An 11,981-nucleotide genomic window follows, 5' to 3' on the forward strand; every position below is an offset into this window, starting at 1 on the left:
ACAAGCTCCCCACCACTACTCCAACATACAAACTGTATATGTGTGTGTGTGTGTGTGTGTGTATATATATATTTCTACCCTCACCCTGAATATATAGACAGACCACCTCTTACTCCTACCAAACACATGTACAAACACCCTAGCGTTCTCCAAAGAAATACACTTTGAATACTCCTAACAACTCCATACCTTAAGAACAAACTTTGATAATGTATGCACCTGATGATGGACACGCACACGGATTAGAATACATAAGTAAGATACATGGAAATATCTCCAGCAAACCATTTATGAAACAACTTCCATATATCAAATTATCCCTAGCTATCAGGAGCCAGCTCACACACATGCAAGTACTAACAAATACCCGTATCACATATTTCTAATACATACAAATGCAATTGTCCATCTTCCCTGTAGAAACATAGAACCCCACCTCTCTATCAGATACACACATACTCACTTCCCAAAATACATAAGCCTAAGAGGCTCCTACTGAAAATTACAAATGCACAGCCTCAGCAAATATTCCTCCAAGTGGCCATGCCCCTTGAATACACACACAAACTCATTTAACACACAACTCTCCACAAGTCCCAAATAGAACCACAATTACCAAGTACACTACAAATAGGCAATAATGTCACCCTATACGCCCTTTGTTCCAAATACACATACAGTACCACATTACTGGCGTATACATAACCCCACACTCCCAACCTCTCACACAGAATGAACTCTGCCATCTTGCAGAATACAGGATCATACAAACACAACATACCTACACATTCAACATCCACCAGCCCCATAAAATAGTCACAGACTTGCCCTCTACACATCCAAATATACATAGACAGTCCTGAAAATGCACACCCACAAACACCCCATAACCATGCAACATGCCCTGAATACACAAATGATCAGCCTACATTCCCCAAATATACAAAATTAACAGACTGGACACCCAAAGTCATATACACCACTACTTTTCCTGACATTGCCCTTATGCATATGCAGATAATCCTTCCAAATCCACCATTAGACACACACAAATCCCCACATTCATGGGTGAAAAAAACACATGTAAACATATTCCCCAAACACCAAATTACAAACACCTAACCACCAACTCCTTGAGTATGCCTGCGTCACATCTCAACACCCTCCAAATACAACACTCACTCTTACACTCTCACAAAAACACAGGCATGACCTCCCTTCAAACACAAATATCCACGGACAAAACCAACCCACACATTTGACTACGTATCAGATTCCCACCAACCAATTAAATATGTACAGACCCCATCTATGCTTGCAAATCAATCATGATTGGACACCAGACTACAAATACGTGTCTATTACCACATTCGGCAAAGTTGCCCGCATCACTGACAAAAGAACGCAGTTTGAACGTAAGTGTTGACGGATGTTTTTATGATAAGAGGGAAGACACTAGTGAAGCGATGAGTGTGTTCCTTCCATCTTCGCTCATGTTCCAATCACCTGAGCTGCACCTTCGGAACCAGATGAGGGTTTTCAACTCGCAAGAACTTCCCTCTAGCTTTTGTACTCTTCACAACGCGCAGGCTAGAACGGCGCCTGTTTACTAGCTCGCACACACTATTCACCCCCCACTGTAGGCCCCTCAATCACTGAGCCCTTCATGCAGCCGGCTCCCCAGTGGTGCCGATCATCCTGGGGCAAACATCTCAAGGGAGTCGAGCTCTATGGGGGCGTGAATCCACATTGTGGGGAGTCTCCTTACACGGACAAGGGCACAAGGAACCCACAGGGTGAACAACAGCGCAGAGCGGTGACACCTGCGGGGTGAAAGGTCCCCGTACCCCTTACCTCAGGATTCCTAGAATTGACTCTAGAGGCCGCCATGACCCGCCCCTCCCCCGCCGGACGGCCACTGGGGCCCCACCCTCCGCGCTCGCGCATGCGCTCCTGTCTTCCGGAGCAAACGGCCCCAGCAGACGCCGGGAGCCCTTGGAGGACGGCGGTCCGCGTGCCCGAGAGCCCCGCCCCAGGGGGAGTGCGCGGGCGTGCGCGGGCGTGCAGGCGCGGGGTGCGCGGGCCTAGGAGGTCTCTGCAGGAGAGGACAGAAATGGAGGGTCGGGCAAGCTGCGGAACTTCTCTGGCGACGCTCCTCGCCGGGAACCTTCGTGACGGTCTCTTCTTAAAACCAGCTCTTGGAAGATGTGCACTCGTGAGTTTTATATTGCACTCGTGAAACCCATGCACTTAGCTACAAAGAGTTCTGCAGAGCCCCGCTGTAAGCACAGTAGCCTCAAATTGGGGCAAGTACATCATGTCCTTTGGACTGCCGTTCCTTGGTTCTTGTCAATGCCTTTCAAAAAACAGTAGGTCCTTTTCCCTAGCACACCTGAAGTTTCCGTTAAAGAACAATGCTCGCAAAGAATTTCAGACCTGGGAAACACTCTTAAGATACTGTCTCCTGACTCCGTTCCTAGAGTTTTTCCAACGCATTTACTCTACTAGAAAATTTTTTCTCAGTGTTCACAGGTGTTTCCTTTGTACGGTTTTGGGGTTTTTTTAAAAAATAATTTTGAGAAAGAGTTGACAATCTGGGCCAATTTCAACAGGTAGTATGGGAACAATTTTATTTTCCCTCCCTCCTTTTTTATAATATCTTGCAGAATTTCAGTTGACAATAAAACAACAACAACAACAACAAAAATAGTAGCGGGATCAACTTACTGACCTGACTTTGTAATACTTCCCAAAGAAACTTCAATCATCAGATCCGCTTTCTGGTCAAATGCAAGATTAGAGCATTTCTCACTCAACAGGATGCCTCTGAAGACCCCTCACATGTAACAGCACTAAGCGCCTCCAAGTGCAGACTTGAAAACTCCACAAGACACAAACATGGTACCTCTTCGTTTCTTTGATGTTTCGCGATTGAGTGGAAGATGAACTGTCTTCTGAGGCTTGTGTTGGATGTCCAGAGATGTTTTTTCTCAGTAGTCAATGCCCATCCCCACCTTCTGTGCAGGAATAGTCAGAGATCATGATCCAAAGGACTTTTAGATACTCCCTTCTGTGACTGGTCTTCCCAAATTACATTTGGGCTAATTTGATTATCTCTGTCTGTTGGGTGTAGGATTTTGAAGTATTACAAAAGTGATTGCAGAATTGGGACTGGCTAATTTTTGCACAGTGCAATTTTTGTATCAGTGGCCTTGAGAAGAGTCCTTCAAATACTGTATCAGAATTATGAGTGAGAATCTTGTAAATAATTGGTTGAATGACTGAACAAAGGGAGGAAGCAACAAGGAAGCCTGCCTTTCTCGAGTGCCTGGGTACAATATTTTGCCTCACAATTCCTCTAGTATGAAGTTATTGGTTGCAAATCATTTAAGTTTTCCTTCATTATAAAAGCTCCAGGGCTTCCCTGGTGGCGCAGTGGTTGAGAGTCCGCCTGCCGATGCAGGGGACACGGGTTCGTGCCCCGGTCTGGGAAGATCCCACATGCCGTGGAGCAGCTGGGCCCGTGAGCCATGGCCGCTGAGCCTGCGCGCCCGGAGCCTGTGCTCCGCAACGGGAGAGGCCACAACAGTGAGCAGCCTGCGTACCGCAAAAAAACAAACAAACAAACAAAAAAACCTAGGTTGATGGATAAAGACGTGAAAGGAAGGGACTGTCATGTTCAACCTCGGTGCCGTGAATCAAAACAACAGTTTAGGGTCTTCCGTGGTGGCGCAGTGGTTGAGAGTCTGCCTGCTAATGCAGGGGACACGGGTTCGAGCCCTGGTCTGGGAGGATCCCACATGCCACGGAGCAACTAGTCCCGTGAGCCACAACTACTGAGACTGCGCGTCTGGAGCCTGTGCTCTGCAACAAGAGAGGCCGCGATAGTGAGAGGCCCGCGCACTGCGATGAAGAGTGGCCCCCGCTTGCCACAACTAGAGAAAGCCCTCGCACAGAAACAAAGACCCAACACAGCAAAAATAAATAAATAAATTAATTAAAAATTATTAAAAAAAAAAAAACAGTTTATAAACTGCCTAAAGAGGCACACGCCAATTGTGTTGCCCCTGTGGGAGGTGGAAGGAACTTCCGGTTCTTGCCTCCCTGCCAGAGCCCTCGTGGAATGTCCCCCCAGCGCACGCCACCCCGACCCACGTGCCCTCTGCCCCTCCCCCACCGCAGAACGGTTCAGCCCGCATTTTCCTGTTTACTTTCCAACGTGTCCCTCGTTGACTTGGATCCCGAGCGTTTGCTGAAGCAGGTCGCTCTCTGGCTCCTGGTCTTGACTTTTCTCATTGAGGCTACCAGGCACCAGTAGTCCGTGCCCAAGCCTGCAGGATGGCTTCAATAGGAGGCAAGCCTATAGGCTGGGGGCGTGTCCTCAGAGACCCTGCCATCCTCACATCCTTCGGGTTCACACGTGACACTTAACTGTGGGCACCTAGTTGGACTGAAGTAGAGGGAGAAGAGAGCACTGGACGCACAAGGACATTTCACCTGGGGAGACTGGGGAGCCTGAAGAAACCCGAGACTGCCCTGGGGAGGGGGGGTCGTTGGAGGTGGATCAAGAGGCATTGCCCTGGCTATGGAGAAAGGATGGCAGCAGACAGTCTGATTCTTTCTAGAAGGGAGACAAGCCACTTTGAAACGTGTGTGTAAGGATGTGTGTGATGTCCTGGTGGTGACACAGGGCGGGTCATGAGGAAAGTCTAGAGCTGTCTTGTGTTCCTGAGGCGCCTGAAGCTTGCCTCACCATATCTTTCAAAGGGATTTGAACAGGAGCATACTGTATCTCAGGGGGCCGTGGGGAGAGATGGTCTTGGTGAGAAAACTATTCAATGGGGCTGTGTGTGGCCACACCTGCAGTGAAGTGTCCTCTCCGAGAGCTAGGCGGGGCTTACTGTAACTGCCGCAGCCCACACCTCGTCCACTCCTCCCAGCCCAGAGCTCACTTGTCAGTTCAGGTAACTGTTGCCTTGGATTCAACAGGGGATGGGCAACCGTGTAACTTCAGCCAAGAGAGGGCTCAGGTTCCTGAGTTGCTCTGAATTGTTCTTCCTTTTGTGGCATGGCAGTACTTCAGACCTACTTCATCTTGTCCAGTATCTCATGGTGGACCCTCAGGCTGCCTTGAGAGGAAGAGTTTGTTCCTATTTCATGTCACTCCTTCATGGACAGGGGACAGATGTGGAGTGGGGTTGTTTCAGGTGGAATGTCTATGAAGGCTGCTTCCTCTTTTAAAGGGGGAAGGAGTGTAGCCCAGGATCAGGAAGATGATCTTCTGTGTTACTATTAAACGCCCTATGACATCTGTTCTGGTTAGTTAGGTGCACCGTGGTGTGTACCTTGTTCTCCTGAACGGGGATGTGTTTCAGACAACTTGATCGCCATGGCATCTGGCTTATGCCTGCATCTCGGATTGTCTCTCCGTTATTGGGAGCTGGAAGGGGAAGGACCACAGGCAGTCTATACTCCCACGACCAATGTAACATGACAATTCCCTGGCCCTTGTTTAATCCTCTGCGGCCATCACTGGCTGTGAAAGGACAGAATCTAAGGGACACGCGCCTACTTCTCAGACCACCCCAAGCCCCTAGGAACAGAACTCCTGACTGATGACAGTGACTCTGGGCACTGGGGAGGGGCTGGCAGGACCTAGCCCATGTCACGTATCTGCTGTGGGTTGTTCGATGATGCAGGTGCTTTCTGGGCCAGTGTCATGGGTTTGTATCCGGATGCCATTAGAGGTATTTTCCAGCATTTTGTTTTGTTTTGTGAGGCTAGGAAAGCAAGAGGGGATTTATACTGAGCATCAGGAAAAGGAGGACTGAGGAGGAGGTGGGGCCCTAATATTTTACACAGTGCCTGTCCACAAAGGGCCTTTGGGTGCCTAGAACTTACCTTGCAGAAGGCCCCTACCTGCTAGTGCGCCGGCTGAGGGGCATTTCTCACAGAGCGGATGTCCACACAGCTCCAGGTCTTGGGAGACAGCCTGTGAGGCTTAGGTGCCAGGGTGTGCCTTAGGGAGGCTCTCCAAGTGAGTGCTTGCTGAGGCAATTTCTTCTCGGCAGGCAGGGGTCAGGGAGCTTGGTGGATGGGCGTGGGGTCACCAGTGGAATAATTCTCAACTGGAGGTCAGGGCATGAAAATCACTTGAAGACATTTGCACGCTGCAGTTTCCCTTGTCCAAGAGTCTCTCATCTGTGGAGATTTACACTCTGATGCCGCAGAAAGCCTCAGTCCCACTTGCCCATTCTCCTCCTCCGTTCACTCCTTTCCTTTGCCTCCACAGCATCTGCAGTGCTGGGAACGGATGTCCCCATGAACCCCGGCGCCTCCTTGTCTACTTTCACGGCAGCGTCCTTTCCTCCACCCATGCCTGGCGCCCAGCACCGGCCGCCCTGGGAGCAGCACCTGCCACCTCTCATCGCCCCCGCATTCCCTCCTGGCAGCGGCCTGCTGCTGCCAGCGTTCCCCAGGATGCCTTTGGTGGCTAATGGTGGCCGTGGCCCCAGTGTCCCTGGGGCTTGCAACCTCACTGTCCGAGTCAGGTCACAAGGGAGGCCAGTGCAGGCCCCCCAGACTCAGACCTTTATCGTTCCTCGGGGCCCCCTCAGCTGGAGCGCTCCAGGGGCCCTCAGCGGGAGTGCTGCATGTCCTGCACCCATATTCTTAGCCACCCCTGCGATGGAGACCATTGTGACTGCTCCAGCTGTTGGAGTTACTCGGGCTGGCAAGGGAGGCTGGACCCCAGGCTTTCCTCCTCAAGCTCCACCACCAGCTGCCCAGATGGCCCCTAACATTCGCCCAGTGAACTCTGGGCCATGGCCACGTGGCACTTCCAGGGAGGACACCACCCAGCCCTACGCCTCGCAGGAGGACGGCTCTGACCACCAGAGCGTGGACAGTGACTTCCGACGGCGGCAGCGCCTCAAGCCACTGGCCCGGAGACACCTTCCCCAGAGTCCTGATGCGGAAGCTCTTTCCTGCTTTCTCATGTGAGTGAACGCTCAGGGGGTCATGAGCTTATCGGAGCTCTTAGATAAAGAGGAACTGGGGATGGACTCGCAGGTTAGGTTTCTAGGGATCCTGGAAGCAAGGTGTGAGGGCGATGTCCACGCCATGAGAAGGCATATTGTCGGTCATACGGGGGAGCCTGCCAGTCCATGACATCGTGACTGAAATGTGCCTTATCTCAACTGACCGCACCCCCCTGTGAGTCTAGCCAGCTTGCCCTTTCATGATTCTCCTGGTAATATGGCCTGAAGACTTGCAGTCAGAGAGGGTCGTGGTGTACGTTGAGGAGCCAAGGAGTGGATGCCGCACTCTTCTGTGCTGACGTCTCCTTTCATACAGCACTTGAGTGTACATGGCCGGGGGAGGTCACTTCGGAGAAGGGGGAGGAGCGCGGGGCCCAGTAGAGCGCTTCATGCACGCCTCGACTTCGTTGATGTGGAGAATTCCACTAGGAACAGGGTGATGGTAGAGCTCTCCTAAGGGCATGGGCTCTCTCCCACTAGAGTTGTGAGCCTGGCAGGCGTTTCCATCCTAAACCTCCGGTCCCTCGTAAAAAGGGGAGAATCACACTTCACACAGAGGACCGTGCAGAAGACTCCTTGGGCTAATCTGTGAAGTGTGAGCAGATTGCCTGGCACATGCCACGCCTCATTGATGACGGTGATTTTTATTATGAAAAGGCAGCCTTGAAGAGGAAAAGAGCTCCCCAAGGCACAGCGTCCCAGCTCTAGCCTGGGAGTGGATGGTCATCCTCGAGGGAGTGTGAGGCGGTGACAGCCGTAGCCAGGAAGGCTTGTCCCTGCTCCCCAGACACCTGCCTCTCACTCTCCTGTTGCTCAGTCATGCTGTGTTGAGTGATGTGTGGTCCACATTGGTGGGTGGGGTCAGGCAGGTGGGGGCTGGGCTGGGCACAGAGACTGACCCCGAGTGCTTACAGCCCAGTGCCTCGATCCCTGGCCTGCCTGAAGCCCACCATGACACTGGAGGAGGGACTGTGCAGGGCCGTGCAGGAATGGCAGCACATTAGCAACTCTGACCGGATAATCTACTACAAGATGGCGCAAAAGTGAGTCAGCGTCCTGGGCCCAGGGGCTGTGTGGAGGGTGAGGCGAGTGGGTGAGGGCAGGGTCTGGCCGTGGGGGTGCTCATCAGAGAGGACAAAGGAGAAGGGCTGTCACTCGGAACAGGGTCCCGCAGCCCAGAGGCCCTGCAGTCCTCCAGAAACCCCTCCCTCACCTTGAGAGTTTGGGTCTTCTGTCCTTCCTCCACCAGGAGCTCTGCCCTCCCCCTGACTTTGACCTACCCTTGCCCTGACATGAAGGTCTCAGGACGGGGCAGGGTGAAGCTGTGAGTCCAGTAGGGTCCAACTCCGGACATATGGGCTGGGCCGGGGAAAGAGCTCCACCCGCCAGCCTGCTGCTTCCTTAGTGGTGGCTGGCCGGCGGCCACTGACATAGATTTGGGACCCCCTCTCCTCACGAAAAGTGGCCTGAGTGGGTACCCTGGCATCCCTGAAGAGGCTGCGGAAGCCAGCTGTCATCAGCCCAAGGGTCTCTGGCCCTTCCAGTGTTTGCTCCATGGTAATCCCCTTGGTTTAAGAAACAAAACCAAACAAACAAGCGCCTCTCAGAGGAAAGGAAGGCCTGTCCTCTAAGCTCAGCATCCACATCGTCCAGCCTCTCCTGAGCCCTGTCTCCAGATCTACGTTCCAGAACTCTCAGTCCCAACCCAGGGTCCTGGATTTGGGCAAGGACCCCTGTGGGGAACACATGCCTGTTCCAGCCTCTGGCTGTCAGCCCTTCATGTGGCTCTGGATGGGGGGCATGAGGAGGGTGCCCCCTGGGTCAGCCACGTGTCCCGTTGACCTGGTTCAATGCAGCGACCTGGGTCTATGCTGTTGAATGCTCTCCAGTGCTGGCGAGGCAGGAAGGGTCCCAGATCTTGTATCAGTTCCAGGAGCAGCTCTCTGCCGTGGACAGCACCTCACAGGGCCTTGACAGCCCCGAGGCACATCCTCTCCCAGTCCCTCATTCTTGGCTGCCTTTGTTGGGCTCCAGAATCCAGGCCATTTTCTCAGGGTGGCCTGTGCCTCCGTCACCCCCCAGGTTCATGGACCTTGAGGCCGAGGAGGAGATGCAGGTTCAGCCGTTGCAGTGGATGCAGTGCGCGCAGGGCTTGCCTCCTCCAGCCCCACCGAAGCTGGATCCTCGGGGGCCCCCAGCCCCGAAAGTGGGCCTTCAGCCAGCCACCCAGGTTCCCACTGGAGTTGAACGCACAGGTAACGGGCCCAGGGTTGGCCACTGTTCCCATGTGGATCATTTTCCTTCAAGACGGGGGCATTGGTCTTTCAAGCAAAACAGCCACCGAGGCGGGGGGTGGGAGGGTGGGGTCTCAGATGCCCTTTGTCACTACGGGGTATTGACTTGGTCAACTTTGTAACTTCTCTCACACCTCCCTGTCAAAGGACCGCACACAAAGTCTGCCTAAGAAGTGGGCTTGATGGGGACACCCCTGGAAAATTGGAGGTTCCCCACTTCCTTACATGTGACTCTCTTAGATGCCCCCTTACCTCCCCCCTCCAACTGTGCATGAAGCTTCAGGTGGTCCTGACCCCCCCCACACCCACATCAATGTCCCCCAACAATGCCCTCACCAGCGTGCGCTCGGTGGTCAGGAGGTGGACCGGGGGTCCCTCACCTTCCTTCCCCTCCTCCTCCTCTGCCTCAGCCTTCGCTCCCAGGATGTCCGGCCCCAGGGCCCAGCCCTCCCGCCCGAAGCCACACAGGTCCCAGCGACCCCCGGAGCCCAAGGCACCCGAGGAGATTCCACCTGAGGCTGTGAGGGAGTATGTGGACATCATGGAGGCGCTGGTGGGGCCCGTCCACTCAGCCACAGGCGACTCAGATGCAGAATGGGGAGAGGACGGAAATGAGCTGCAGCAGGAAGAGGACGGCACCTACTCGGACCCGGATCTCTTGAGCTACATTGACAAGCTGTGTTCCCAGGAGGACTTTGTCACCAAAGTAGGCTAGGCCTGGAGACTGGGGTCTACAAGATGCCAGGACATGGAACACTCAGAACCCAAGATCTGGGTTCTGCTCAGGCCGTTGGGACTTAAGCTCAGCTCCTTGTTCCTGAGCCTGGTATTAGGGGAGGTTTACGCAGATGTTTGTGCGTATATGTTTGTGTCTATCTGTGTGTATGCCTTTGTGTTTGTGCCTCTGTATATGTGCTCTTTTGTGTGTGACTGTGTATGTGCATGTTTGTGTGTGTGTGTGTGTGTGTGTGTGCTGACCATCCCCGCCTTGTGGAGGAGAGTGGGGTGGGTCTCTGCTTTTCACTTTCCCTCCTGGCCTTCTTGTCTCACAGGCCACTCCTGGCCAAGGATGCTCACAGCCTCTTCTTTCTGTTCTAGGTGGAGGCAGTCATTCACCCTGGATTCCTGGCAGATTTGCTTTCCCCAGACCCACAGCTGGATCTCTTGGCCCTAGAGAAGGAGCTGGAGCAGGAGGAAAGGCTCAGTCCCGAAGAAATGAGTCAGGGGAGGGAGAGGGACACTCAGGGAGCCAGGGGACCCCACGGGAGGGGGACCCCAGGTGATCCAGGGGACAGGGGAACCCAGATGACCCAGGGGAGGCAGAGGAGGGAGGGATCCCCGGTAGAACAGGGGACACAAGGGACACCCAGGAAGACGAGGGCACGGAGGGACCCCAGTGAACAGGGGGGAGGTAGGGCCCCAGAACCGGAGGGCCACATAGCGCTGTCCATCCCTCCCCTGCCTGGGACGCCTGGCATGGGGAAGGGCCCGTTCTGGGGGGGGGTGCAGTGCAGGGTGGAAGGAAGGAGAGGATGGGGAGCCGGGAGGGGGGGAAGGTCACAAAGCTGGGAATAAGGGGCAGGAGGACGGCAGGACTGCCACCGCGTCTGTATTTGGATTCGAGTCCTGGGGTCGCCCGTCCCCTCCTCCCCCCCAGGGCCATTGTCCCACTGCCCAGTGCTCCTCCTCTCTGACACGTGTGTGTGGAGCCGTCACTGTCCTCCTCCCTCCTACCAGCTGGTGCAGAAACGACTCCTGGCCTTGAAAGAGGACGACAGTGTGCGGGCAGCCCCGAGTCACAGTGCACCCGGAATGGCCTCAAGTCCTTCTGAGTCTGACGCCAGCCAAGGTGGTCAAAGGCACACTGGCTCTCTACAGGGACCCAGGGATGCATCTCTTCTCAGAGAGGCCTCTCCTGTCCGGGAGGCCCGAGGGCCCAGGGACGGGTCCAGTGAGGACGAGGAGGAGCTCTCCAGCCTGGCCTTCCTCTCTGGCTCTCTGCAGAGCCTGCTGCCTTTCTGGCTGTCCCAGAGTCCTGTGCGTGCCTCAAGCCTGGCCTCCCCTGGAGGTTGGGGGGCCCACAGTGCTCCCCAGTCCCCCTCCCCTCAGAGAAGAGGCCTCAGCCCAGCTCCACCAGCCGCTCCCAAGTCGAGGAAGTGGGCTCTGTGTGGACGCCCAGCCGCTGCTGAGAAGCTGCCCATCCCCGGGGCTGGCCTCGGCTTCTCTGGGAGGCCAGCCTTGGCTCTGGGGCTGGCTCGCCCCTCACAGCCCAGAAAGAGAAAGCGTGACCCGTTTGTCACAGAGAAGCGTGGGTGGAGGAAGAAGAAGCCCTGCAGCCAGTAGGGAACAGCTGGGCCGGCGCTCCAGGGCGAGGCCCCAGGGCAGCCCCCAGGGGAGCCTAGGGCTCCTCCTCCTCCCAGTGCTGATCCTGGGTGATGTGGGGGGAAGGGAGGGGGGCAGGACCACCAGGACGGGGGGGGGGGGCAGCGGGATTGTGGGGGGTTAGGGAGGTGGGTGTGGGTGTGGCCAGGTGTGGGTGGGAGGAGGATCTTTGGAGTGATGTATGTAAACTGTGAACAAAGATCGTTTTCGTGGGAAATGCTCTCAGGCCACTGTCATCTTGTTGGTGTTGAGCTGCTCCACAGAG

At 54.6% G+C, this 11,981-nt stretch overlaps 1 protein-coding gene across 1 annotated transcript; it reads left to right on the forward strand.

The window, feature by feature from the left end:
• Window positions 1-1,888: 1,888 nt before the first annotated feature.
• LOC132483041 (NUT family member 2G-like) lies at window positions 1,889-11,677 on the forward strand. The gene is made up of 8 exons (XM_060088281.1): window positions 1,889-2,051; window positions 6,293-6,998; window positions 7,955-8,083; window positions 9,123-9,295; window positions 9,745-10,040; window positions 10,433-10,538; window positions 10,776-10,783; window positions 11,069-11,677. Exons 1-8 carry the CDS (start codon window positions 1,889-1,891, stop codon window positions 11,675-11,677), a joined length of 2,190 nt encoding a protein of 729 aa, XP_059944264.1.
• Window positions 11,678-11,981: the final 304 nt, after the last annotated feature.

This window comes from Mesoplodon densirostris (assembly GCF_025265405.1).
Source record: "Mesoplodon densirostris isolate mMesDen1 chromosome Y unlocalized genomic scaffold, mMesDen1 primary haplotype SUPER_Y_unloc_2, whole genome shotgun sequence".
In the NCBI taxonomy this organism is placed as follows: Eukaryota; Metazoa; Chordata; class Mammalia; order Artiodactyla; family Ziphiidae; genus Mesoplodon; species Mesoplodon densirostris.